The following is a 25,183-nucleotide window of genomic DNA, read 5'->3' as shown; positions in this document are numbered from 1 at the left end:
CAGTGGTTCTCAAATTTTTTGCACCAAGAACCCTTTTACATTCCTAAAAATTGAGGACCCCAAAGTGCTTTTGTTAGTGTGGGTTGTGTCTGTCGATATTTACCGTTTTGGAAATTAAAACCGAGAGATTTTGAAACACAAGCGCGTACAAGCACACACTCCTTTAGCTGTCACCATGCCACACGATTTGGAGCCTTTGGAAAATGCTGCTCTACACTCTTTTCTTTTTCTCCCCCTGCTTTTAATTTGTTTGAGAACTGCAGAACGGATGGCTTGCATTGCTTAAAATAGCCTCATTCTTCTTACTGAGGAGCACACAACCGCTCCTGCACTTGGTGATGCCATGAAGTTGTACAGAGCCTGAGCAGTTAATAAACGTCAGACCCTGCCTGTGCGCGGGCTCCAGCGCTGGGTGTCAGGCAGAAATAGGTGCTCCGCAAGCCCCTCCTCCCCATGGCGCTGCAGTAGGTTGAAGCAAATCGCCTGATTTGGGATCGGCTTTTGGGATCTTAGTTCCCTGGCCAGGCATTGAACCCGTGCCCCTGGTGGTGGAAACGCGGAGTCCTAACCACTGGACCACCAGGGATGTCCCAGACTGCACCATTTAAAAATAGATGTGACGCAAGCTTGGTACTCAGTCCACTGTACACGTGTGAGAGAGCGTCTTTCAGAGTTATTGTAAAGATGGTTTATTATAAAGATGGCCCCGCTGAACACAGGGCCCCGCTGGGAGGGAGGCGCTGTTGCAGCCTGTTCCCTCCTTGCTGCGCCCCCATCCCTCTCCCCGCAACGCGAGGACGGCTGACCCGTGGCAGGTGCTGGGTGGACCGGTGGAATGAAGGTGTGACGGGCCTGCGCCCCCATTCCTATGCGGGTGCCCGGGTGGCTCTCACTGTGGGCAGGAGGGTCAGCCCGGAGGAAAACGGCGTTAACGCGGCATCTTGAGACTCGCAGGCGTCCGCGCTTTCTCTCCTCCAGGGCTGTGGGTCAGGCAAGCGTGTCTTTTCAGATAAGGGCACGTTGAAAGGAGTCGATGCAAGCAACGCGCTCGTCCTGCCCGGCAAGAAGAAGAAGAAGACCAAAGCCCCTCCCCTGTCCAAGAAGAAGAAACCCCTGACCAAGAAAGAGCGGAAGATGCTGCAGAGAATCTTAGACCAGAAGGAGAAGAAGCTCCAGGTATGCGCGCTCTGTCTGCACGGCGAGGGATGGGTCGGGGTGTCTGTGACCCCCGACGTGATCCCTGTGGCTGGACTGTCGGATAGAACTTTCCAGAAGGAGGGACAAGTTCTGTGTCTGCAATGTCCAGTACAGTGGTCACCAGCCACATGTGGCTGTTGAGCGCTTGAGATGTGGCCAGTGTGGCCGAGGAATTGGATTTTTAATGTGATTTGGTTTTAATTAACTTAAATGCAAATAGCCACGGGTGACTAGTGCCCCATATGGGACACACAGACCCAGAACCTTTCCAGTCCTTGGGGGATGTGCTACTTGGGTATCTGTCAGTCTGGGACAGGTCCAGCTTTGTGGAGGCCACATGATTGTTGAACCAGGAGTTGGCCGATCAACATGCTCACTTTTTATTTTCCCCCCTCATTCATTTTGTTGTTTATTTTTTAACTTCATTCTGGAGAATTTTAACCTTTTTTGCTTAGTATTTTTTTAAGGAGAAAATTTTGTAATGAGAAATTCAAACATATATAAAGGTAGAGACAACAGTGTCATGGACTCCAGTGTACCTGTCATCAGCTCCAACGGTTGTCAGGCTCATGGTCAACCTCGGTCATCTCCACGGCCGGTCACTTTCCCGCCCCCCGGGTCAGAGCCCAGGCAGCATCAATCTGTACTAGTCTCTGTGGCTGCCTTGACAAGTGACCACAAACTGGGTGGCTTAAAACAATGGAAATGTGTCCTCTCAGTGACCTGGAGGCCAGAAGCCTGAGACCCAGCTGCCAGCAGGGCCGCGCCCCTTCTGAAGTCTCCAGGGGACGGCCCCACCTGGCCTCTTCCAGCTCCCGTGGCTCCGGGTTTCCTCGGCTCATGGCCCCATCGCTCCAGTCTCTGCCTCTGTCTTTATGTGGGCTGCTCCCCTGTGTGTCCCTCCTCTGTGTATCTCTGATAAGGACACTTGTCTTTTTCTTTTTCTTTATTTTTTTTTGTTTTTTCTGTTTGTTTTTCTGTTTTGTTTTGTTTTGTTTTGTTTTTTGCGGTACGCGGGCCTCTCACTGCCGTGGCCTCTCCTGTTGCGGAGCACAGGCTCCGGACGCGCAGGCTCAGCGGCCATGGCTCACGGGCCCAGCCGCTCCGCGGCATGTGGGATCTTCCCGGACCGGGGCACGAACCCGTGTCCCCCGCATCAGCAGGCGGACTCTCAACCACTGCGCCACCAGGGAAGCTCTTCTTTTCTTAAAAAAAAAGTTTTGGCTGCACCATGTGGCATGCAGGATCTTAGTTCCTGACCAGGGATGGAACCTGTGCCGCCTACAGTGGAAGCGCAGGGTCTTAACCACTGGACCGCCAGGGAAGTCCCAAGGACACTTGTCTTTGAATTTAGGACTCACCTGGATAATTCAGGATTTCATCTTGAGATCCTTAAGCTAATTACCCTTAACTTAAAAAGGCCCTTTTTCTGAATAAGATCCAATTCTGGGACATGGATATATGTTTTCGGAGGGCCACCATTCAACCCATATACATATCCCTGAATATTTCAGTTTGCATCTCTAAAATAAGGACCGTTTCAAATTACCACAATGCCATTAGCATGTCTAAATTTTTTCAAAATACCATTAGATATCCAGTGAGTAGTCAAATTTCTAATTGTTTCATAGATGCTCTCCACCTGCATCTCTTGTCTTTTCTCCTTATATTTGTTGGAGAGATTGGTTTGTTTGTCTCAGAGACTTTCCCACGGTCTGGATTAAAAACTTTTAATCTCTGATATAAACATGGTCTTCCACCCTCCGAATTTCCTATAAATTGCTATTTGGGTCTGGGGCAGTGACTCTCAACTGGGACCGTTTTGCGCCCCCCCTCCCGGGAACATTTGGCCAAATCTGGACATATTTGGGGTTGTGACGATTTGGGGGACGCTACTGGCATCTGGGGGCGTAGAGGTCTGGGATGCTGTTAAACAGCCTGCAGTGCTCATAACATCAAAAAAATGATCCGGCCCCAAATGCCAGTGGTGTGAAGACTGAGAAGCCCTGATCTAGAGGCTTCAGGAGAGTCTCTCTCGTTAGTCTTTCTGGCACGGTGACCACACGGCATGCTGTGTCCACCAGGGGGCACACAGGCCTCCCGTTAGCAGCTCTGACGCTTGGTCCCTGGAGCCCTTCATGCAGGGGAGGCTCACTGTCCTGTGCGTGTGTCCTACTTGAATGCCGTGAGCATCTTTTCTTGCTGTTCTGTATGTTGTTTTTTATCGATTACGAAATGTGTGTGTGTGTGTGTGTGTGTATATATATATATATGTATATATACATAAACATGTATAAAAGCAGATATAAAATATCTGTGTAATTTCAAGAATAACAAAACAAAGACTCATGAATTGCTCACCCGGGGAAAGGAACCAACTGGACCCGCCCCCACTCACTGCTTTATTCAAGGCAGAGTGGGGACCACTTCCTGTCACACACTCAGCTCTTCTTCCCTTGTACTAACTGCGGGAAGTCTTGCGTTATACAAATGGGCCCTACTTTATTTATTCCGTCTCCCGTTGATGGGCATCTGGATAGTCGATGATCTTCCCTTACGACACACCGTGGTGCAAAGAGAGCCTTGTTTATCCAACCCCAGACTCCGTAAGGGGGCAGAAAGCCACCCTAAGCTCACGCGTCTGTCGGCGTTAAGAACTCCATGAAGGATGGTAATTGCAGTTTGACCTTTGGTTTAAAGACTGTAGGTGTTAGTGATGCTGGAATTTTATTTAGAGTCTCAGCTTCCCTTCTGAAGAGGGGATCATGATGCCAAATGTGTAACACACTCATTTCCTTCCCCAGCGAGCAGAGATGCTCCAGAAATTGAGCGAAGTCCAGGTTTCGGAAGCTGAGATGAGACTGTTTTACACCACGTCCAAACTGGGCACTGGGGACCGCATGTACCGCACCAAAGAGTGAGTCGGCTGGCTCCTCCCTGAAGCCCGTCCTTCCCGCCAGGGCTCCCGGGGGGCTCAAGGGTCATGGCATCTTCTGGGCTTATGAGAAAATACATTTGCAATGACGCATGTGCTAAAATGCCTCAGATGGGTAGAGGCCTCAGATAATGCAAACTGTCCTACCGTGCACGGGATGCTGGCGTTTTCCTGCAGCGCTGAGTCCTGCCTTACAGGTCCTTCCAGCTTTTGCAGGGACGAGTAGGCTAGAAGTTGGCGTCAAGGAGGTCAAGGATTTGATTTAGCCCATTAGCAGGTCTGTTTGGGTCGCGCGGCACCGTTAGACATTTGGATCTTCTGCACATGTATGAGTCTCCTAGGGCTGCGGTAACAGGTCGCCACAAACTGGGGACCTTGAAACAAGAGGAGTTTATTCTTGTGGTTCTGACTGCCAGAAGTCCAAAGTCAAGGTGTTGGTGGGGTTGGTTCCTGCTGGAGGCCAGAGAATCTGTTCCAGCCTCTCCCCCAGCTTCTGGTGATGCCAGCCATCCTGGGCGCTCCGTGGCTGGTAAACACGTCACCGCAGTCTCGGCCTCGTCGTCACGTGGCATCCTCTGTGTGTCTTCCATGGCCTTTTGTCTGTGTCTGGGTCTCTGTTTTCTTTTTGTTTTTTTCTGGCCACGCAGCATGCGGGATCCTAGCTCCCCGACCAGAGATTGAACCCATGGCCCCTGCGTTGGGAGCATGGAGTCTTAACCACTGGACCACCAAGGAAGTCCCCTGGGTCTCTGTTTTCTTATAAGGACACCAGTCATTGGATTTAGGGCCCATCCTAATCTAGTATGACCTCATCTTAATGACATCCTGAAGACCCTCTTTCCAAATAAGGTCACATTCTGGGTGGCCATGAATTTTGGGGAGACGCTATTCAACAGTCAACATTTAAGAATTAGGAGATTTCACGTTAAAATCCAGGGTTCCCCCTGGTCTTGACCAGTTGGATGATGTGGCCGCACCAGCTGGCCTTCCCACAGAGCAGCCGGCGCTAGATGGGGCCAGTATGCTCCCCCCAGCCCACGCCCCTGCCCACTGCTCTCACACTTGGCCCTCTCTGCTCATTTCCAGTACTGGCCTGTTAAGCCTTGTGCATTTAACAACTGCTTATCAAGTGCAGACTGCATATCAGGCTCTCCTGTGGGCCCTAGGAATAGAAAAGTGCACAAAAATTAAATTTCTTCCCTTAAGAAGCTCACATTCTATGGAGGGGAGATGGGCAGTGGCCCAGTGAGCACATATCTGTTTAGTGGTGGTGAGCACTAAGCAGAAAAGAGCAGGTGGGGGGTGGGGGGGTGACAGGCTACGCGGTGAGGGAGTCCTCCCGAGAGGCGTCCTTGGAATCAAGTAAGGGAGCAGTTGTCTTCAGGGAGCATGGACAGCGGGTGCAAAGGCCCTGCGGCAGGGAGGGGCGTGGCCTTTGCGTCCTGGCCTCTGAGGAGCCTGCAGCAACCCAGAGCTGCCTCAGGTTGACTGGCCCGTCCTAGGCTCTGACTTCTGGCTCTCCCGGCAGGAAGCCCGACAGCATGGCAGCCCAGGGTCTGGAGAAGGTCAGCAGCCTCAGCGGGGCCCACCGGAAGCGCCACCACCAGGAGGCAGAAGAGGAGGAGTCTGAGTCCTCAGCGGAGTCTGGACCCGAGGAGACCCCAGCGGACGAGCCGGCAGAGGCCGGTGCAGGGTCGTCCCCAGCGCATCTGCCACCAGCTCCGCCCGGGGCCAGGGGCCAGAGCCCAGTGCCCAGCGGTCTCCCTCCACCAGCTCCTCCTGCGGCAGCCTCTGCCCTGGCCAGGCCCCTGGCGAAGCCCGCCGTCTTCGTCCCCGTGAACCGCTCCCCTGAAATGCAGGTTGGCCTCTCTGGTGTTTGATTAAGGGCTTAGGTGCTCAGGTCAGTGCTGTGAGGGGGCTGAGGGTGCAGAGAGAGGGCATCCCAGGATCTGAGCAGGTTGCATTGCCTTCTGCGCCTCAGTTTCCTTGCCTGGAAAAGGGGGATAGCTGTACCCACCTTGCAGGGTTGTTGTAGGGCTGACGAGTGGGTGCCCGGCACGTGGTCGGGGCTGCTGAGATGGGTGTCCGCTGCCCTTATCATCGTCTGGTCACCGTCACCTTCAGCCTCTGACCACAGGTCCTGGTCCAGGCATCTGCTCACTGGGACAAGAGCTTGGGCTCTGGAGTCAGTTGACCTGGAACGGAGTGCTGGTGCCCCCACCTTCCAGCTCCTTCTGGGCCTCGTTTTCGTCTGTAGCATGGGGGTACCTGTCTCCTCACAGGGACTCCGGCTCTTTACACTTCGTATCCTTGTCTGGTAAAATGAGGGTCTCACTGGGTTGTCATGACAACAAGATTCAGGGAGGTGAAGCCCGAGGCCCATGGAACGCACTTGGGGAGCCGTGAGGCTGGTGATGCCGCAGGGTCTGGCCCATCATGGGTGGTGGTTCCGTCCACACGTTTCCACGGAGCACGTGCTGTGGGCCAGCACAGGAGGTGGAGCAATCTGCAGTCTCGGAGCTCTCGGTCCAGCAGGGGAGACCGAGGTCGACCACACGTGGGACAAGAACCACGGAGGGCAAGATCGGATACCATGAGGGGGGATCACAGGAGGGCCTGGCTTCATCAGGGAAGGCATCCGGGTCGAGAGCTCAGGGACCAGATGAGAGCATGGGGGCCGTCCCACACCGAGAAGTGCATGAGCAAAGGCCTGAGGCAGAGGGTTCCTGGGTCTTAGAGCAGCTGTTTAAAACCACAGATTGGATTGTGGGAATGAGGTGATTTCAGTCATGGGTACTTTGTGTGCTCATATATAAGCGATTAGGGTGAGCTGACTGCTCTAACAGACCCTGATGTGCCACTGGCTTCACGCCACAAAGGTTTCCTTGTAGGTGACGTCAGAGCCCCATGCCGTCCTCTGCGAGCTGGGGTGTGAGATTCTGCTCCACACGGCCATTCGGGAACCCGGGCTCCGCCCTCCAGTGTCCCTGGTGCCCCCGGGGTTCATCCCCTGCCCTTCTCTGTGGCTTTTCCACGTGCATGTTTTTAAGCCTAGGTTTGCCTGTTTTTGTAAGCCGCCTCACATCATATATATTTTTCAGCACTTTGCTTATTTGTTAGTCGGCATGGTGTTCCTGAGATGTGTTTATCCGTGTAGATGTGCGTCACCAAGGTCCCTTTGGGTTTTGTTTTGTTTTGTTTTGTTTTCACTGCTATAGAGCATTACGTTGCGTGAATAGAGCCCATTTTAAGTACCTTCTCTGGCTGGGCATTTGGGTGGTTTTAGCTTTTTGCTACCATCTTCACTGCTGATTTAAACATTCTTGCCTTTTTCTCAAAGCCACAGGTACAAAAATTGGGGGGGGAGCAGCGTTTACAAACTGGAAGTCACAGCCATCGTGGAGTCGTGAGATGGCCGCACCTTTTTTTTTTTTTTAAACCAATGGAATGGAATAGAGATAGAGAACAGAATGTTTAAAATTAGCGTGCTAGCATGCTTCACACATAACAAGGGCAAGCAGGGGTTCATGAAACTTCTCCCTCACTGTGTAATACTTGTGTGAGCATGTGTGTGTGTGTGTGCACGCGCACCCACGTGTGAGTACCTAGGAGAGGAATCGCTGTATCTCACATTCTCGATTTTGGTAAAATTAGCACCCGGTTGTTTGCCGAAGTGATTGTGCCGTAAGTGTAGTCTCCCCCCAGCAGCAGGCAAGAGCTCCTTGTGCCCAGAGGGGCTTCTCTGCACCACGCTGTCCCCGAGGACCCAGCCCATGTCTCTGCTCTTCCCCAGCCGTCAGGGCTTCCAGCGAGCGCACCTGTTCCACTTGGCTGGATGCCGGCTGCTGCCTTTATAGGAACCACGTCACCCTACGTAATCTTGCTTTGAGCAAAGCCCCCCATCCCCTCCGCCCTTCTGCAGGGGACGACAACCCCCCACCCCCATTCCGTGAGCGCTGACTTCCCCTCTCTCGCCAGGCAGAGCGACTGAAGCTCCCGATTCTCTCTGAAGAACAAGTGATCATGGAGGCAGTGGCCGAGCACCCCGTTGTCATCGTGTGCGGCGAGACCGGCAGCGGGAAGACCACCCAGGTGCCCCAGTTTCTCTACGAAGCAGGCTACAGCAGGTGGGGGCTGGCCACAGGGTCCCCACAGGTCCCTCAGGTGACAGTGAGACGTGGCCCCCGGACGTTGTTAGGAGCAGGGCTCCTGGGGATCTAATTCCGGCTCTGCCGTTGCTGTGCTGTGTGACTTGGGGCAAGCTCCTTAACCTCTCTGGGCCTCAGTTTCCTCAGCTGTGACATAGGGTTCATCACTGCACCTACTTCACGGGATTGTTATGTAGATGAAATGACTGAATTTGTGTAAAACGTTTAGGTTGGTCCCTGGTGGGAGGGATGGCGTGTCAACTCCTGTTGGCCCTTCCGACCCGTGTGTGTCAGGGTCCCCAAGACCACCCCCAGGTTCAGCAATTTGCTGGGAACACTCCCAGGACCCAGCATGTAATCGTACTCACGGCTGTGATATATTACAGTGAACGACACAAAGCACAGCCGGCAAAGGGAAAGGCTCACGGGGTGAGGTCTGGGGGAACCAGGCCCAGGCCCCCAGAGCCCTCTCCCAGGGCGGGGGTCACACAGGACACGCTTCATTGCCCGTGTGAGATGTCATCAAACAGGGACGCCCGGTAGAGGCTCAGCGCCCAGGGTTCTTACTGGGGCTGGTCACACAGGCGGCCTCTGCCTGGTACCTACCCAATTCTAGACTCCCCAAAGGAAAGCAGGTGTCAGCATGAGCCACCTTGTTTGTACAAGCAGTTCAGGGACAGGGAGCCCCTCTTGTCCGTCAGGGAGAGGCGGGAGCCCTCCTGAAATCCAGGATCCCAGACACCAGCCAGGGGCTGCCCTGGAAGCAGAGCTTTGTAGGGAGAGCAGCCTCGGGCCTGCTGGGTCAACTCTTTCCTGCCCAGAATCCACCACCCGTCCCCTGGGTAGGTTCTGTGGAGGCGCGTGCGCTCGGCTGGGTTGGACAAGCCCCCCGGCTGCAGGCTCAGGTCCGCTAGGCCTCATTCTTGTTGCGGCTGCCTGGACCCCTTGGCCCCGTGATTATCGGAGCGTCTCCTGTAGAATGCCCTGTGGGCCGTTCCCTTTTGCTGTTGTTAAGTGATGCTGTGGTGCCTTGCCTGGCGCCCGTGTCCCGTCACCCCCAGTGAGGGCCGCTTCCGGAGCCGCATGTGACTTCGGGGCAGACGGGTGGGGCGGAGCCCTCCTGATGCCTTGTGTTCTCCTCCCCCAGTGACAACAGCATCATTGGCGTCACGGAGCCCCGCCGAGTGGCCGCCATGGCCATGTCCCAGCGAGTGGCCAAGGAGATGAATCTGTCACCACGGTGAGGGCTCTGCCTCCTATGGGAGAGTTGGGGGTGGCCCTCTGGCCCCACCAGACCTGAGCCACGGCGCAGGCCCTCGTTCTCCCGGGGGGTGCCACATCTGCATCTAAGCACAGGGCGGTTCCCTACATGCCGACAGTAGGACCCTCCTGCCAGGGGCGTCGTGAAGCAGGGACAAGCCAGCCAGGCCCTTAGTGAGGGGACAGAGTGGCCCTTACAGGCCTTGAGGGCAGAGCAGAGCAGTAGGTGGCCGAAGGCAGGCAGGAGGCGAATGGCGTGGCCGGGTTAGTTTACAGCTCAGGTCTCCAGGAAGAAAGCCCTCTCCCGGCAGTAAGGCTGCAGGACTTGCCTTGGGAAGCAGTTTGAACACAGCACAGCCCTGGCCTGAGGATGGCTCCGCGCCGTCTTGGTAACGCAGACGCCTGCGTCTCAGCCCAGACCGTCCAGTTCAGGCTGGAAGGGGCGGCGTGTCCAGTGTGGTCTGACCTGTAGGGAATACCCCGGCGGCCCAGTGGTTAGGACTCCACGCCTTCGCTGCCGAGGGCCTGGGTTTCATCCCTGCTCAGGGAACAAAGATCCCACGAGCTGCGCCACGCGGCCAAGGAGAAAGAAAAAAGAAAGCACAGAATCGTGTAGAGGCAGAGTGCCCGCCACCCACACTGGCATCAGATGTTTACCGACCAGGACCTGCCATGGGTCAGGCCCGTCCTGGCTCTGGGGACAGAACCCTGCCCCCGCTGGGCCCAGCACGCAAACTGGGGAGCCTTGTTCTGTTCGCGTCTTAGGTGGGCGAGGCGCCCCCAGCTCCCCTCCCCGGTGGCAGCCACTGCTGCGCATTTCCTGTGGATCCTCCTAGACAGTCGTGTGCACAGACGGGCAGTTCTGTGTGTCTGTATTTCTCGCTGTCTGGCTGCTGCATGAACGGTTCATACTGTTCACGCCCTTCTGTATCTTTCTTGTGGCATTTCAATGCGTACCTTGAAAATTACAGTACATACAAAGCTGCCCCTTTCATTCTCTTCAGCTTTTAAATTTATTTATTTATTTGTGGCTGTGTTGGGTCTTCGTTTCTGTGCGAGGACTTTCTCTAGTTGTGGCAAGCGGGGGCCACTCTTCATCACAGTGCGCGGGCCTCTCACTATCATGGCCTCTCCCGTTGCGGAGCACAGGCTCCGGACGCGCAGGCTCAGCGGCCATGGCTCACGGGCCCAGCCGCTCCGCGGCATGTGGGATCCTCCCGGACCGGGGCTCGAACCCATGTCCCCTGCACCGGCAGGCAGACTCTCAACCACTGCACCACCAGGGAAGGCCAATTCTCTTCAGCTTTTTAGTGTAAAATCTTCAAGCGTGTACAAAAGTGGAGAGACTAGTATGATGAGCCCCCACGTACCCGAGACCCAGTTTGGAGCAAGTCGCAGGTCTTGCATCATCTCAGCCTCAATGTTTCACTGTGCGGGGCTGAAAGATCATGAGTCTGGGGGTTTTTTGGGTTGTTTGTTTTCTTGGCCGCGCCCCAAGGCTTGGGGAATCTTAGTTCCCTGACCAGGGATCGAGCCCGTGCGCCCTGCAGTGGAAGCGCAGAGTCCTAACCACGGGACCACCAGGGAAGTCCCTGGTTTGTTTTTTTTTAAGAATAGGATTCTGAAAACATAACTGCAGTACCGCCACTAAAGAGTGTATCATAACTCCAGAGTGTGCTCCGGTCCGTGTTCCCATTTCCCGGGTTGTCTCCTAAACAGCTTTTACAGTTGGTTGTTCACGTCGGGCTCCAGCCAGGGTCCGTGTGTGTGTTTGATTGACGTGCTCTTCACTTGCCCGTGATAGCTCCTGGAGAGGGAGGCGGGGTGGGCCTGTGTCCGGGCCTTGCTGGGGGAGCCGGTGGGCCCTCCCCTCGGCCGCCTGCCCAGCGGGGCCAGGCCTGCTCCTCTGCCCACCTTGGAGTGGCCGCACGGCGGCAGCCCCGGGCAGCTGCAGCTCTGGGGGACCGAGCCGTAGCCTGTGCCCACAGGGTCGTCTCCTATCAGATCCGATACGAGGGAAACGTGACCGAAGAGACCAGAATCAAGTTCATGACCGATGGCGTCTTGCTCAAGGAAATCCAGAAGGTTGGTTGCCCATCTGGTGTCACAAAGCAAGGCTGGTAAGCCTGGGGGCGGGGGGCTAGGCTGTCACCTGGGGTGTGAGCAGTGAATGTTGGCAAACCACTGTGTTTACCACCGTGCTGCTGTGTGGCCTTGTGCAAGTTGCGCAACCTCTGTGATCCTTGGTTTCTCCATCTGCAAGCTGGTGCCTTCCTCCTAATTGCTTTGACGCAAAAATCGTGTGACGCACAAAAGCACCTTAGCACACCACCTCGTAAGTGCTCGTTAAACGTGAGCTTGTATTTTCAGTGTGGTTTGGTTCACAGACTGTGTGTTAGCCAAATGCACACTGCTTCTCTTGGGCTGTATGACGTCCCCCGGGCAGGGGTCACTGGGAGAGCAGAGGTGACTCCTGCCTCGAGGCCACCTGGGACGGTGGCTGTGAGTGTGTTGTGGTGTCGATGGCCCCTTCCTGTATGGCATGCGCTGAGCTCTTGCCCCTGGTCCCCAGCCAGCATCCCCTCGTTCCTGTTTCCTGCCTGCCCTCCCCGCCCCATGGGCATCTGCATTTGGTAGCTCAGCTCTAAGAGATCGTAGCTGCCTTTCCTCTAGAAATTTCTCTGCCAGGGCCCAGGCCCCGTGCTGTATACTTTACAGATAGTAATTGTCATCGAAACTTCACCATGGCCCCGTGAGATGGGTCCCATTGTCCCATTTGACAGATGAAGAAAGAGGCCTGGGAGGTGAAGCAACTGGCCCGGGCTCATAGGCCAGGACTCCCCGCAGGCCAAGTGCTCTCAGATCTGTGCTGGCTACCAGAGGGGCTCCTTGAGCAGGCACCTTGGGGTGCACAGTGACCCTGGGGTGCTCAGGCCCGGCTGGCTGGCCTCACCCCCGACCTCCCCCACCAGGACTTCCTGCTGCTCAAGTACAAGGTGGTGGTCATTGACGAAGCCCACGAGCGGAGCGTGTACACTGACATCCTCATCGGCCTCCTGTCCCGCATAGTGTGTCTCCGGGAGAAGGTAGGTGAGGCTGCCGGGGAGCCCCGAGTCCCAGGCCACGGCTCCCACAGCCCACGGCGGTCTACGCCCAGGCTGCTGCCGTGGGAGGGTCTCCCGGGCCAGGACCCCCAGGCCCGCTGCTGGGCTGCGGGTCTTGGTGCCAACAGACCTTGTGCGGCCCCTGCCCCGGGTCCGGCCTCGTCCGCTGTGGCCTTCCCTCTGTCCAGAGCAGCCGGCTCAAACGAGGAGGCCGTGGTGGGCGGCCCCCCGCAGCCGGCTCTGGGACGCCAGCCGGCCTTTGCGACCCGCGGCGCTGGTGGGGCCGCCCGCCACGCCCTCACGCTCCACGTGCTCTGAGATGCTTGCCCTGCGCCCGGCCTGGGCTCTGCCTTGCCTGCATCTCGCCCACGCCCTGCGCCCGGCCTTGCCTGCATCTCGCCCACGCCCTGCGCCCGGCCTTGCCTGCATCTCGCCCATGCCAGGTCAGGCAGGGGCGGGCGCCAGAGGGCTGCTGCCCTGGGGCGGGAGCTCTGTGGAGCAGTCCTGTGCTGGCCCCTGCCAGCCCCGTCGAGAGGTCAGCACTTCACCACGCCCAGAACCTTTATCAAGTAGACATCCGGTCTGTGTGTGCTGTGTGCCAGGCACCGAGCACATCACAGTGAACAGGACGGAGGCTCCTGCCTTTGTGGGGTTTCCATTTTCATGAGGGCAACTGACAGTAAGCAAACTCAGAAAACCTGTGAGCTGGTGACGGACAAAGCCGGGGAGAGGGGGCAGTGCCAGGCAGAAGGTGGAGGGTTGGTAGTGAGAGAAGACTCACTGAGAGGGTGACCTTTGAGTGGGGGGCTGGAGGAAGTGAGTGAGTGAGGAGGGGTACTGGTGGGAGGAGATTCTGAGAACTGAGAATAGCCAGTGCAAAGGCCCTGGGGCAGGTGTTATCCTGATATCTCGGTGGGGGGGGTTGTGACTTTATTTTACATAATGGATGCCCTTACAGTGTACGATTCAGTGGATTTTAGCATATTCAGAGTTGTTATATCATCACCACGATCGACTTTAAAATATTTCTGTCACTCTGAAAAGAAGCCCTGTGCCCTTTGGCTGTCACCCCGTCCTCCTGCACTCCCCATCTCCAGGCATCCGTCGGGGCACTTTCTGTCTCTGTGGATTTACCTAGTCTGGGTATTTCATGTAAGTGAAAAGACACAACATGTGGCCTTTTGTGGTTGGCTTCTTTCACTTAGCACATTTTCACAGTTCATCTCCATAGTGGCCTGTGTCAGTGCTTCCTTCCTTTTTATGGCTGAGTCATCATGTGTGGAGGGACCACATTTCATGTATCCATTCATCTGTTGGAGGACAGTTGGGCTCTTTCCGCGTTTTGGCTCTCGTGAACGTCCGTGTCCGGGTCTCCGTGTGGACTTGTTTCCTTTCTCTTGGGTCTGTGCCCAGGAGCAGAGCTGCCAGGCCCCATGGGAGCTCTGCGTTTAACCATTTCGACCATCCCAGACCATCTTCCGCAGCGGCTGCGTCCCTTATGTTCCCGCCAGCAGGGTACAGGCTGCCAGTTCACGTCCTCGCCCACGCTTGGGACTTCCCATGACTTTAGTCCTCGCCATGGTCTGGATTTGTGTGTTGAGGACTGTCAGGCGGCCTAGTGTGGCGGAGCGGAGTGAGGGAGGTGGGAGAACAGGAGATGCAGGGAGGTACGCGGGCTGGGGCAGACGGGGAGGTTGTTGCAGGAAGGAGACGGGGCCTTTGGTCTGCGCCGTGCCTCTCACCTTGGCTTCTGTTCGCCGAAAACGCTGAACTTGGGGTTTGGACCTTACGAGCCTCAGAGGACAGCTTCCAAGGGCTCGAGAGCAGAGCCCGCCAGGGGGCACAGTAGGTGCTGCCTAGGGGGCTGGGAACCAGGCACCCGCCACCGCAGTCACAACGTCGAGGGGGAGGGAGGGCTGAGACCACCACACCCATTGTGCCGGTGTGCCAGGTGGACCCCAGGCTCGGCCCTCCCGTCTCGTCTCACACCATCAGAGCTTGACTTGGAGGAATCTTTTTTTCATTCCTTTTGGCCACGCCGCACGGCTTGCGGGGATCTTAGTTCCCTGACCAGGGATTGAACCCACGCCCTCGGCAGTGAAAGCACTGAGTCCTAACTACTGGACCACCGGGGAAGTCCCTCGGGGCTATCTATCTTTTTTTTTTAATAGATTAATTAATTTGTTTATTTTTGGCTGTGTTGGGTCTTCGTTGCTGCGTGTGGGCTTTCTCTAGCTGCGGCGAGCAGGCCTACTCTTCGTTGCGGTGCGCGGGCTTCTCATTGCGGTGGCTTCTCTTGTTGTGGAGCACGGGCTCTCGGCTCACGGGCTCAGTAGTTGTGGCGCACGGGCTCAGTAGTTGTGGCTCTTGGGCTCTAGAGCGCAGGCTCAGTAGTCGTGGCTCATGGGCTTAGTTGCTCCGCGGCATGTGGGATCTTCCCAGACGAGGGCTCGAACCCGTGTCCCCAGCATTGGCAGGCGGATTCTTAACCACTGCGCCACCAGGGAAGTCCCTTTGGGGGTATCTTAAGGGCTCCTTTAACAAGCCACTGCCGCCCACTTCTTTCTTAGATCTTTGGCAACCAGAAAGAGGATTGAGGATTGAGGCGAGGTGGGGCTGGAGGGAGGCCAGGAGGGCAGGGCAGGTCTCCCCCAAGGGCCCCCCCCGCCTCCCGTCAGTGTTCCTGGCCCCGGGCGGCTATGGGTCCCCGGGTCTGTCGTCCCCCAGAGGCACTTGCCGCTGAAGCTGCTCATCATGTCGGCCACGCTGCGGGTGGAGGACTTCACCCAGAACCAGAGGCTCTTCGCCCAGCCGCCCCCCGTCATCAAGGTACCGCCCAGGCCGGGGTCTCAGGGTGCCGGGGGAGGCCGGGCCCCTCTGTTGACTGCGACAGAGCGCAGGACGCCTGCTGCGGGGGAGGTGGGTGGGATCGTAGCACCAAACGGAGACCTTCGTGGTCAGAGAGTTCAGGGAAGGGGAGGGCCCGGGCCTGGGCCCAGGTCACCCCTGACCCCCGACCCCGACCCCGTGCTTCCCTGGGCGTCCTCGTAGGTCGAGTCCCGGCAGTTCCCGGTGACCGTGCATTTTAACAAGCGGACGCCGCTGGACGACTACAGTGGGGAGTGCTTCCGAAAGGTGTGCAAGATCCACCGCATGCTGCCGGCAGGTGAGGCCCCGGCCGGGAGGAGGCAGCGGGACTCGGGGTCACTCGGCCTCGCTGTGCCTCAGTGTCGTCACTGGTCAGAGCGCTCACAGCACCTGCCCTGCCGTGTTCCGCCCCAAGGATCACGAGGCTTCAGGGACTAACTGGGCAGGGGGTGAGGGGGTGAGGGGGTGAAGGGTGCCTTTTGTCCCCACAGACGCAGGGCAGGTGAACAGGTGTGTCCCACCTGAGTCTCACCCCTGACCCCCTCACAGTGCTCACCATATCCCCGTGGCACGTGCTCCATTAGTTCCGTTCACCAGGTGATGGACCCTTGGGTTGCTCCCACTTCCCCGGAGGAGAGCTGGTTTCCCCGTGTTTTGGGCTCATACCGGGGGATGGGATGCCGGCTCCCATGGCAACTGTTGAGCTCCTTGTCCCAGCGCCCTCGGTGTGCGGGCAGCTGCCCGTTGTTCGTCTGGGCCTCTGCAGCCCTGGTTTGATCAGCACTTCCTTGCGCCCCAGCTCTCAGATCAAGGCCTGGCACACGGTCACGGCCAAGGCAGCGTCTGCTGCGTGAACAAGCGGGTCACGGCGGGGCTGGTTCTCCCCACAGGCGGCATCCTGGTGTTCCTGACGGGGCAGGCAGAGGTGCACGCGCTGTGCCGCAGGCTGAGGAGAGCCTTCCCGGTCGCCAGGCCCAGGCCTCCAGGTAAGCCCAAGCTGAAGCCCCTCACCCAAGAGGCTGCGGGCGGTCAGCCTGGGCTTCGGAGCCTCCTCGGAGAGAGCCGGCCCTCTGCCCGCCCTCCCGTCCCCCCAGTGAATGGTGATAGATGCAGTGACCCTCCCCGGGACCCTGATGACCTGGCACCAGCCACAAGGTGGCCTGCTCCCTAACTGGCTCATCTTTTCCCAGAAAAGGACGATCAGAAAGATTCGGTAGAAGAAACACGGAGGTTTAAGAAGTCGCAGGCTCGGGCGAGGAAGGCCAAGGCCACAGTACGTAGAGGCCGGAGGGGGCAGCTCAGGCTCTGCAGCCGCCTTGTCCATGTGGTGGCCGCTAGCCCTGTATGGCTGCACAGATGTAAATTTAATTAAAACCAAATAAAATTAAGATTCAAGTCCTCAGTCGTGTTAGACACACCTGGGGCTGTGGGTGGCCTTGTTGGCAGCAGGGGTCTAGAACCTTCCTGCCGTGGAGGGAGGGGCTGACTGGTGCCGCTCTGGAGGCTGCAGGGTGGGCTGCGACTTAAAACATTCCAGGCTCCCGGTACTGGGGGCCTGGAGGAAGTTTCTGGAAGGCCCAGCCCCGAGCCCTGAGCAGGGCCTGCGTGGATGCCCAGGGCAGTGGTCTCAGGGCTGCACGTGTGTTAGCTCATAGCGTCCTCACGGCAGCCCTTCGAGAATTCCCGTGATCATCCCCAGCTCTTAGATGAGGACACCGACGCAGGACGGGGCCGAGTGACCTGCCCAGGGTCACGTGGCCGCAGGCGCTGCTCGCAATGCCGGTCTCTACGCAGGGTCCCTCGCAGCCCGCGGTGCTGATGTCTTGTTTACCGTAGACGCTGCCCCACATCAGCTTGGACAATTACTCGGTGTTGCCAGCGGGCGAAGGTGACGAGGACAGGGAAGTGGACGAGGAGTCCCTGGGCTCCGACCTGGACCTGGACTTAGGGGACGACGGGACGGACGGAGGTGCGACCCGCCGCGGCCTCTGCTCCCACCGCGTGGGCTTGGGTCGAGCGATGGGCCCTCTCCAGCAACGAGCCCCAGGGGAGCTGGGGTTCCTGCTTGCTCTGCCCCCTGCTGTCCCCTGAGCTCCTGAAACCGCCTGACACAGAGGAGGCCCTCAGGTCTCTGTTGTGCCGGTTGTAATGGGGGCGCCAACCCCGGGCTTGGCTTTGCTGGGTGAACACAGGCCTTGGGGGTTTGCGGGGGGGGCAGAATCAAGCCCTTAGGGGTCCCCACACAGGGCCTGGGGCTCTTCTGAGGAGGAGAGGCTGCAGCGTGGCTGGCTTTGCCGACCCTCTCTGCCAGTGCCCAGGGTTGAGCCCTGGCAGCGGGGCTGCAGGGGGGCCTCCCCGGCGGAGCGGGCAGGGTTGCTGGGCAGCAGGGGAGCTGGGTGCCACAGGCCTCTGCCTCCCCTGCAGGTGAGCAGCCCGATGCCTCGCTTCCCCTCCGTGTGCTCCCTCTCTACGCTTTGCTGGCCCCGGAGAAGCAGGCGCAGGTAACCGGGCGGGGCCTGGGATGGATGCCCGGTGGGGAGCGCCCAAAGGCGTTGAGGTGGGAGCAGGTCAGGCGCCGGGTCACCCTCTCCGTCAGCTGTCTGATCAGCACCCCAGACTTTTGAGAGGGTATTGGGATCTCCTACTCGGAGGACGGAAACGCTTCCCTCATTCAGTTGGGGAGCAGTGGCCCAAGGCGAGGAGAGTCACCTCCAGGCCCTGCCCCACCTGGCTGGCTTCTTCTGACCTCTGCCCCACAGATTCTTCCCTGACTCTGGTGGGACAAAGGTCAAGTTTCTTGTTGCTCCCGTCCCCCCATCCTAGGTCTTCCAACCTCCCCCAGAGGGGACACGGCTGTGTGTTGTGGCCACCAATGTGGCCGAGACGTCCCTCACCATCCCAGGCATCAAGTACGTGGTGGACTGTGGAAAGGTCAAGAAGCGGTACTACGACCGTGTCACCGGCGTGTCCTCCTTCCGCATCACCTGGGTCTCCCAGGCCTCGGCCGATCAGCGGGCAGGACGCGCGGGCCGGACAGAGCCCGGCCACTGCTACAGGTGGGGCTCCCGGGGGCCCCTCCGGTGACGTTGGGGCCACCGTGCAGTGGTCACCCACCCACGGGCAAGGAAAGGGGGGTCCCGTGTCCTGCTGGAAGCCGTCCTTCGCACCCCCTTTTCTGTTGGCTTTCAGGCACTTGTGTTATTTCTTTATTCTGCTGCTGACGTCAGGCCCTGTGTTTATCAGCACCTCGATTTTTGTTTTGTTTTATTAACACCTTTTTTGAGGTAAAGTTCACATACCATAAAACTCACCATTTAAAGTGTGCAATTCTGTGGGTTTTAGTCTATTTACAGTGTTGTGCAGCCATCGCCACTATTAATTTTTAAACGTTCTCTTCACCCCCAAAGAGACCGCATTTATCAGTTGTACCCATTAATCAGTTTCTCCCTGCATCTCCCTACCACTCCCAACCCACCAGCGCCCGGCAGCCACTCATCTACTTCCTATCTCTATGGACGTGCTCATTCTGGACATTTTCTGTAAATGGAATCGGACAATATGTGACCTTTCGTGTCTGGCTTCTTTCACTCAGCATCATGTTTTCAAGGTTCATCCACACTGTTGCCTGTGTCACTGCTTCATTCCTTTTAATGGCTGAGTAACATGCGTTGCGTGGAGGGACCACATCTCACTGTCCATTCACCTGTTTATAGACTCTTGGGTTGCGTCCACATTTTGTCCACTGTGAATAGTGCTGCCGTGAACACTCATGTACAAGTATTTGAACGTCTGTTCCCGTGCCTCTCGGGTATAAACCTAGGAGTGGAATTGCTGGGTTGTACGATGACTCTGTGTTTCACGTTTTGAGGAACGACCAGACTGTTTTCCATGGCGGCTACTCCATTTTATCTGTACATTCTCACCAGCAGCGTGCGAAGGTTCTAATTTCTCCACATCTCACCAATGCTCGCTATTTTCTACTTTATAACAATGAAAGTACGAGGTGGTATCTCACAGTGGTCTTGGTTTGCGTTTCTCTAATGACGTTGAGCATCTTTTCACGCGCTTACAGGCCATTTGTGTGTGTTCTCTGGAGGGATGTCTATTCAGATCCATCATTTCTTTTTTTCTTTTTATAGTATTTGTTATTTTATTTTATTTACTTGGTTGTGCCAGGTCTTAGTCGCGGCAGGCGGGCTCCATAGGCAGGCTGGCGCCATAGGCAGGCTCTTTAGTTGAGGCTCGTGGGCTCCTTAGTTGTGGCTCGTGGGCTCCATAGTTGTGGCATGTGAACTCTTAGTTGCGGCATGCACGTGGGATCTAGTTCCCTGACCAGAGATCGAACCTGGGCACCCTGCATTGGGAGCGTGGAGTCTTAAGCACTGTGCCACCAGGGGAGTCCCTATCATTTACTTTTCAGTCAGGTTGTTTGTGTTTTGATTGGTGAGTTGTAAGTGTTCTTTCTATAATCCTAATGCTGGGTCCTTGTCAGAGGCATCATTGGCAAATATTTTCTCCCAGTCTGTATGCTGGGTTTTATTTGTTTGTTTTCAATAGCTGTATGCTGTTCTTTTCAACGTTGCTTTACGTTACAAAAGAAAAGAAAATTGAGAAACTATGCCAAGAAAACTCGTAAGCGATAAAGTAGTTAAAACGTCCCGAGTGCCGTGTGCCAGGCAGTTCTAAGCAGTCTTATGTGAAGATACCTGAAGTATCTTCACCAATCCCAACGGGGCAGCTGCTATGTTCGCCCATTTCACAGGTGAGGAAAGTGAGGCAGGAAGAGGGTAAACCCCTTGCCTAGTGAAGTGGTGGAGTCAAGATTCAATGCCAGGTAGCTGGGCTGAGTTTCTTCCTCATTCACTTAACATTTCTTAGTCTCTCGTGCTTCCTTCTGTCAGACTGTATTCATCTGCGGTTTTCGGGGACTTTGAGAAGTTCCCCCCTCCTGAAATCACCCGGAGACCTGTCGAAGACTTGACCCTTCAGATGAAAGCTCTCAACATTGAAAAGGTCAGTTGCAGCCCTAGCCCTGCCATCACCCCACTGATCTGCCAGGGTACCTGTGTCCGGTCTGGGGGGCAAGGGCGACCCCAGCCCCTCACGGGCTGTTCCTCCTTCCCTGCGGCCCAGGAAGCTCGAGGAGCTGAGCCCTGTGGTGCTTGCCCAGCCCCCTGCCGGTTTCTTGTGGGCCCCCCACCTGCTCAGTGCTGCCCCCACTGAGTGTGTCCAGGGGTGCCCGCCTCTGCCCTGCTCCGGGAGGGCTGGCGCAGGCAGAGAGGACCGCCCCCGTCAGCAGTCAGTCCCAGCCCTCGCTTCCCCGCAGCCCCTGACACCCACGAGGCTGCTTTCTTGCTGTCCCTACGGATTGTACATTTTGGACGTTTCATAAAAATGGAATCATATGGTATTTGTCCCTTTTTGTCTGGCGTCTTTCACTCAGCATCGTGGTTGGTTTTTTTCGGGGGTTTTTTTAGCCAATGTAAACTTCATTTATCAGTTCAATACACAGTAAGATGATATAAAAGATAGGGTCATGCTTTTCATTGCTAAAAGTTTTTACATTAGTTATGTTTGGTATTTTATTTTAAGTGTCAAAGAACCTAGCTGACAGTTTGAATCAGAGTCAGTTTATTTCAGCAAATATTATAAATCGATACGTGTTTTATATTTCTGTTTGGACCATCCACAGCTGAACTTAGCAGCGTTGTGTTTTAAAGGTTCGTCCACACTGTAGCACGTGTCAGAATTTCGTTCATTTTTATGACTGGGTCACACTCCATCGTAGGGATGGACCCTGGTTTATCCAGCTATCGATGGATATCTGGGTTGTCCCCACCTTTTGGCTGCCGTGCCTAGTGGCGCTGTGAACATCTGTGTACAGATGTTTATTTTAATGCTTGTTTTGAGTTGGTCACTCTAAGGTGCCACCCTCCCTGACCCCGGTCACTCCCTGTCCCTGATCTGTCCCCTGATCATCTCACTGTCTGGGCACATTTTCTCCTGTGATGACGTTTATTCTCGTGTATACCCACCGGTCGTCTGCGGCCCCTTCTGGCTGAATGAAAGCTCAATGGAGGCTGAGTCCTTGTCTTGTTTTTCTCTATCTCCATCGCCAAGAACAGCGTCTGGCGCACACGAGGTGCTCAGTACATGCTTCTGAGTGAGTGGGTGATGTGAGTGAATGAAGGAAGAGGGCCTGTGGAGTTTCCCCGGCACGTGGACTTTGCGTGTGTCCAGGCCCCCGTGTCCCATGTTCTGAGCGTGAGTGGTGCTCGGACGGCAGGCGGTAGGAGCCCCGTCCTCCTGCCAGGCCTGGTCCCCTGCTTCCTCCTCCGCATTCACCTGTCTCCTGCCATGTCTCCCTGTGTCCCAGGTCATCAACTTCCCCTTCCCGACGCCCCCATCTGTGGAGGCCCTCATCGCCGCCGAGGAGCTGCTGATCGCACTGGGTGCCCTGCAGGCGCCCCCAAAAACAGAAAGGTAGGGCAGGAGCTCGGGGGAAGTGGGGAGCCCAGGGCCTGCCCCGTTCCCTGCCCTCTCCCCTCTCCCCTCTCCCAAGCTGACCGAGCACCAGGCCTCTTGGTGCCGAAGGCTTCTCGTGAAGCCTCCCCCGCACCCACCACAGACCTCCATCCTCCAGGGTGAAGCAGCTGCAGAGGTCCCGGTGGAGCTGCCCCATCACTGAGCTGGGCAGGACCATGGCCACGTTCCCCGTGGCACCGCGCTACGCCAAGATGCTGGCGCTGAGCAGGCAACACGACTGCCTGCCGTACGCCATCACCATCGTGGCTGCCATGACGGTCCGGGAGCTGTTTGAGGAGCTGGACAGGTGGGGGCCGGGGGCTGGGCGTTCGGGGGCCGCCTGCCCTCGGCCGAGCCACAGTGTGGAGCCTCCTGGGGCATCACTGACCTGTTGAGTGGTCTTGTGCGAGACCCTCGCCCGCCCTGCGCCTGGCAGTGTTCTCATCTCTACCGATCTCTGTTTCTGTTTCTGTTTTTGTTTTTGGCCATGCTGTGTACCTTGTGGGATCTTAGTTCCCTGACCAGGGATCAAACCCATGCTCCCTGCAGTGGAAGCGCAAGAGTCCTAACCGCTGGACCGCCAGGGAATTCCCACGATCGTGGTCATGTTGATCAGTGACCCCACCAGGCATTTTGGGGCTCACCCTGGGTAACTGGCGTGTTCCCTGCCTCTGCAGCCGTGCGCGGCCAGGGCAACAGCCTGGGTGCTGTGTGTGTTCGCAGGCCAGCTGCCAGCGACGAGGAGCTCGCCAGGCTGAAGGGCAAGCGGGCCCGGGTAGCCCAGATGAAGAGGATCTGGGCGGGGCAGGGAGCCTCTCTGAAACTCGGGGACCTTATGGTGCTGCTTGGTGAGTGCCCTGCGTGGCGTGGAGTGTGGCTGGTGGGGAGGTCACGCGGGGTGGGACGGGGCAGCGAGAATGAGTGACGCCCGCCCCCCATCCACAGGTGCCGTGGGAGCCTGCGAGTACGCGGGCTGCTCTCCCCAGTTCTGTGAGGCCAACGGTCTGCGGTATAGGGCCATGATGGAGATCCGGCGCCTGAGGGGCCAGCTGACCACTGCGGGTACGGCCCTGCGCCCGGCAGAGAACTTGACCCTGTTGACGTTTAAAGTCGCTTTTGAGCGACGTCACCCACGTACAGTCGATCTCCGTTATTCACAGAGTCCACATTTGCGAATTCACCTATTCGTTAAATTCTGTTTTAGTGCTCGCCACTTTGGTGGTCCTTCGAGGACACGCACACGAGCAGGGCAGTGACATGTGCACGCTCTCCCGTCAGGCTGTCTGTCCGTCTCATCCTTCCCTTGGTGACATCCCTCTCGTCACCCTTTGTCCCGGCTCTGGCCTGGACCAGCTGCTGGCCGCACCTCCTGCCCAGCAGCCTCGTGCAGGGGTCCCTGCTCCCGAGTAGGGTCCGGCCCTGGTTTGCTTCTCCAGCAGCGAAGGGGCCCCTCTTGTTGGAGTCGGGGAGCAGCGGACGGTTCAGCCCCTGCTTTCCGCTCCTGTTGGTCTGAGTGGTGGTGGGGACCGGACCCGTTTGAAGCTACATCAGGGCTGGGCGTGGGTGGCAGGTCTTCTGCGTCCTGTCCGTGTTCTGCCTTCTTCCTGTTTCTTTCCTCTTCTCTCACTTTTTAAGTTAAACAACGTAGGTGTCACTGAAGGTTTTGTAGGGAAGACAGATTTACCTTGCAAACCTCAGAACAGAAAGCCCTGGACTTCCCCGGCGGTCCAGTGGTTAGGACCCCATGCTTCCACTGTAGGGCCACGGGTTCGGTCCCCAGTCGGGGAGCTAAGATCCGCAAGCCCACTCTCCCCACCTGCGTCCCCCGTCCTGCTCCTCTCGTTTTGTCCCTGCCGCCTCCTCCCTCCACAAGCAGCAGGGCCCAAAGCCCCACCTCCTTTCTCCCCACCTGCCAAGTGTTCCAGAGCTCAGATCCTTCTCATGCAGAAGAAGGAGGCCTCGCCCTGCGTCTCGCGCCTGGGCTCAGCAGCGCAGGGCCCTCGAGGGGAGAGGTGGCCTCCACACTTGTCCTGCTCAGAGAGCGTGACTCGTCTGTCACGGCTCCTGGCTGGGCGTGCTCCCTGCCCCAAGGCCGACAGGGAGTCAAGTGCGAGCTCTCGCAGCAGCACGGTCCACCGCCCGCAAGGGAATTGGGGTTTCGTCCTGAGGACGAAGCAGGCATGGGTGTGGGTGGGCATCCTCGGTGGACGGGGGCCGAGATGCGCAGGTCGCTGAGGCCAGAGCTCCGAGCTGATCAGCGTGGGGCCTTCCAGAAGGCCGGGCGGAGCCAGCCCCCGCCTCGCCTTCCTCACGCCTCGGTCTGCCCCCAGTCAACGCCATGTGCCCCGAGGCCGGGCTCTTCGTGGACCCCAAGATGCAGCCGCCTTCCGAGAGCCAGGTGACCTACCTGCGGCAGATCGTGACGGCCGGCCTGGGTGACCACCTGGCCCGCAGGGTCCAGAGTGAGGACCTGCTGGACGACAAGTGGAAGAACGCCTACAAGGTTGGACGCTGGCTCGGGGATGGGCAGCAGGGCAGTCGCTGCGCCCGGGCCCCCCGCCCTCCCTGCCCTCTGTCTCACGTCCTGGCAGCCGGGGCCCTCCAGATGCCCAGCTCTGGGCAACGTCAGGACGCCTGTGAGGGGCAGCCGGGGGGACCCTTGGGCGTGGGTGGGCCTGTCCTCCCGGGTCACGGGTCCCGCCGCCTCTGGGAAGGCCCCACCCAGGGCCGAGGTGGGGTGACGGTGCAGCCGCTTCTCCCTTGGGCGTGAGCTTCACCCCAACTTCACTGAATGGAGATAGAAGCACATCTCATACAACTGGCCACTGTAAAGTGTACAATTCAGGGGGTTTTAGTCTATTCAGAGTTGTGCGCCCAGCACCACAAGTAATTTCAGAACGTTTTTATTATCCCAAAAAGACTCCGGATAGCCATTGTGGCCACTCCCCATTTTCTCTTGAGTCTCCCCACCCCGTGAATCTGTTCTCTGTCTCTACGGATTTGCTGTTCTACGCGTTTCACACGAGTGGGATCCTCCACTGCGTGGCCTCTTGCACTGGCTTCCTTCGCTCGGTGCTGTGCTTTTTGGCGGGTCGCGCTGCTGCCCGTGTCAGTACCTCTCACGGCAGGGTACGCGCTCCGTCGGC

The 25,183-nt window shown here is 57.3% G+C and overlaps 1 protein-coding gene across 1 annotated transcript in view; it reads left to right on the top strand.

Moving 5' to 3' along the window:
• The window catches only part of DHX37 (DEAH-box helicase 37), a 30,438-nt gene that overhangs the window by 2,836 nt on the left and 2,419 nt on the right, over positions 1-25,183 (top strand). Inside the window, exons 2-21 of the mRNA XM_082853818.1 lie at positions 1,010-1,176; positions 4,002-4,114; positions 5,661-5,991; positions 8,111-8,259; positions 9,428-9,520; positions 11,529-11,625; positions 12,513-12,626; positions 15,372-15,473; positions 15,696-15,810; positions 16,403-16,498; positions 16,703-16,785; positions 17,349-17,481; positions 17,937-18,013; positions 18,336-18,568; positions 20,414-20,525; positions 21,889-21,995; positions 22,156-22,344; positions 22,761-22,885; positions 22,983-23,099; positions 24,368-24,540. Coding sequence (XP_082709944.1) covers positions 1,010-1,176; positions 4,002-4,114; positions 5,661-5,991; positions 8,111-8,259; positions 9,428-9,520; positions 11,529-11,625; positions 12,513-12,626; positions 15,372-15,473; positions 15,696-15,810; positions 16,403-16,498; positions 16,703-16,785; positions 17,349-17,481; positions 17,937-18,013; positions 18,336-18,568; positions 20,414-20,525; positions 21,889-21,995; positions 22,156-22,344; positions 22,761-22,885; positions 22,983-23,099; positions 24,368-24,540 — 2,726 coding nt within the window. The remainder of the gene's footprint in view (positions 1-1,009; positions 1,177-4,001; positions 4,115-5,660; positions 5,992-8,110; positions 8,260-9,427; positions 9,521-11,528; positions 11,626-12,512; positions 12,627-15,371; positions 15,474-15,695; positions 15,811-16,402; positions 16,499-16,702; positions 16,786-17,348; positions 17,482-17,936; positions 18,014-18,335; positions 18,569-20,413; positions 20,526-21,888; positions 21,996-22,155; positions 22,345-22,760; positions 22,886-22,982; positions 23,100-24,367; positions 24,541-25,183) is intronic.

This window comes from Leucopleurus acutus (assembly GCF_964270905.1).
Source record: "Leucopleurus acutus genome assembly, chromosome: 13".
Lineage (NCBI taxonomy): Eukaryota > Metazoa > Chordata > Mammalia > Artiodactyla > Delphinidae > Leucopleurus > Leucopleurus acutus.
This window is presented reverse-complemented; position numbering and strand designations above follow the sequence as displayed.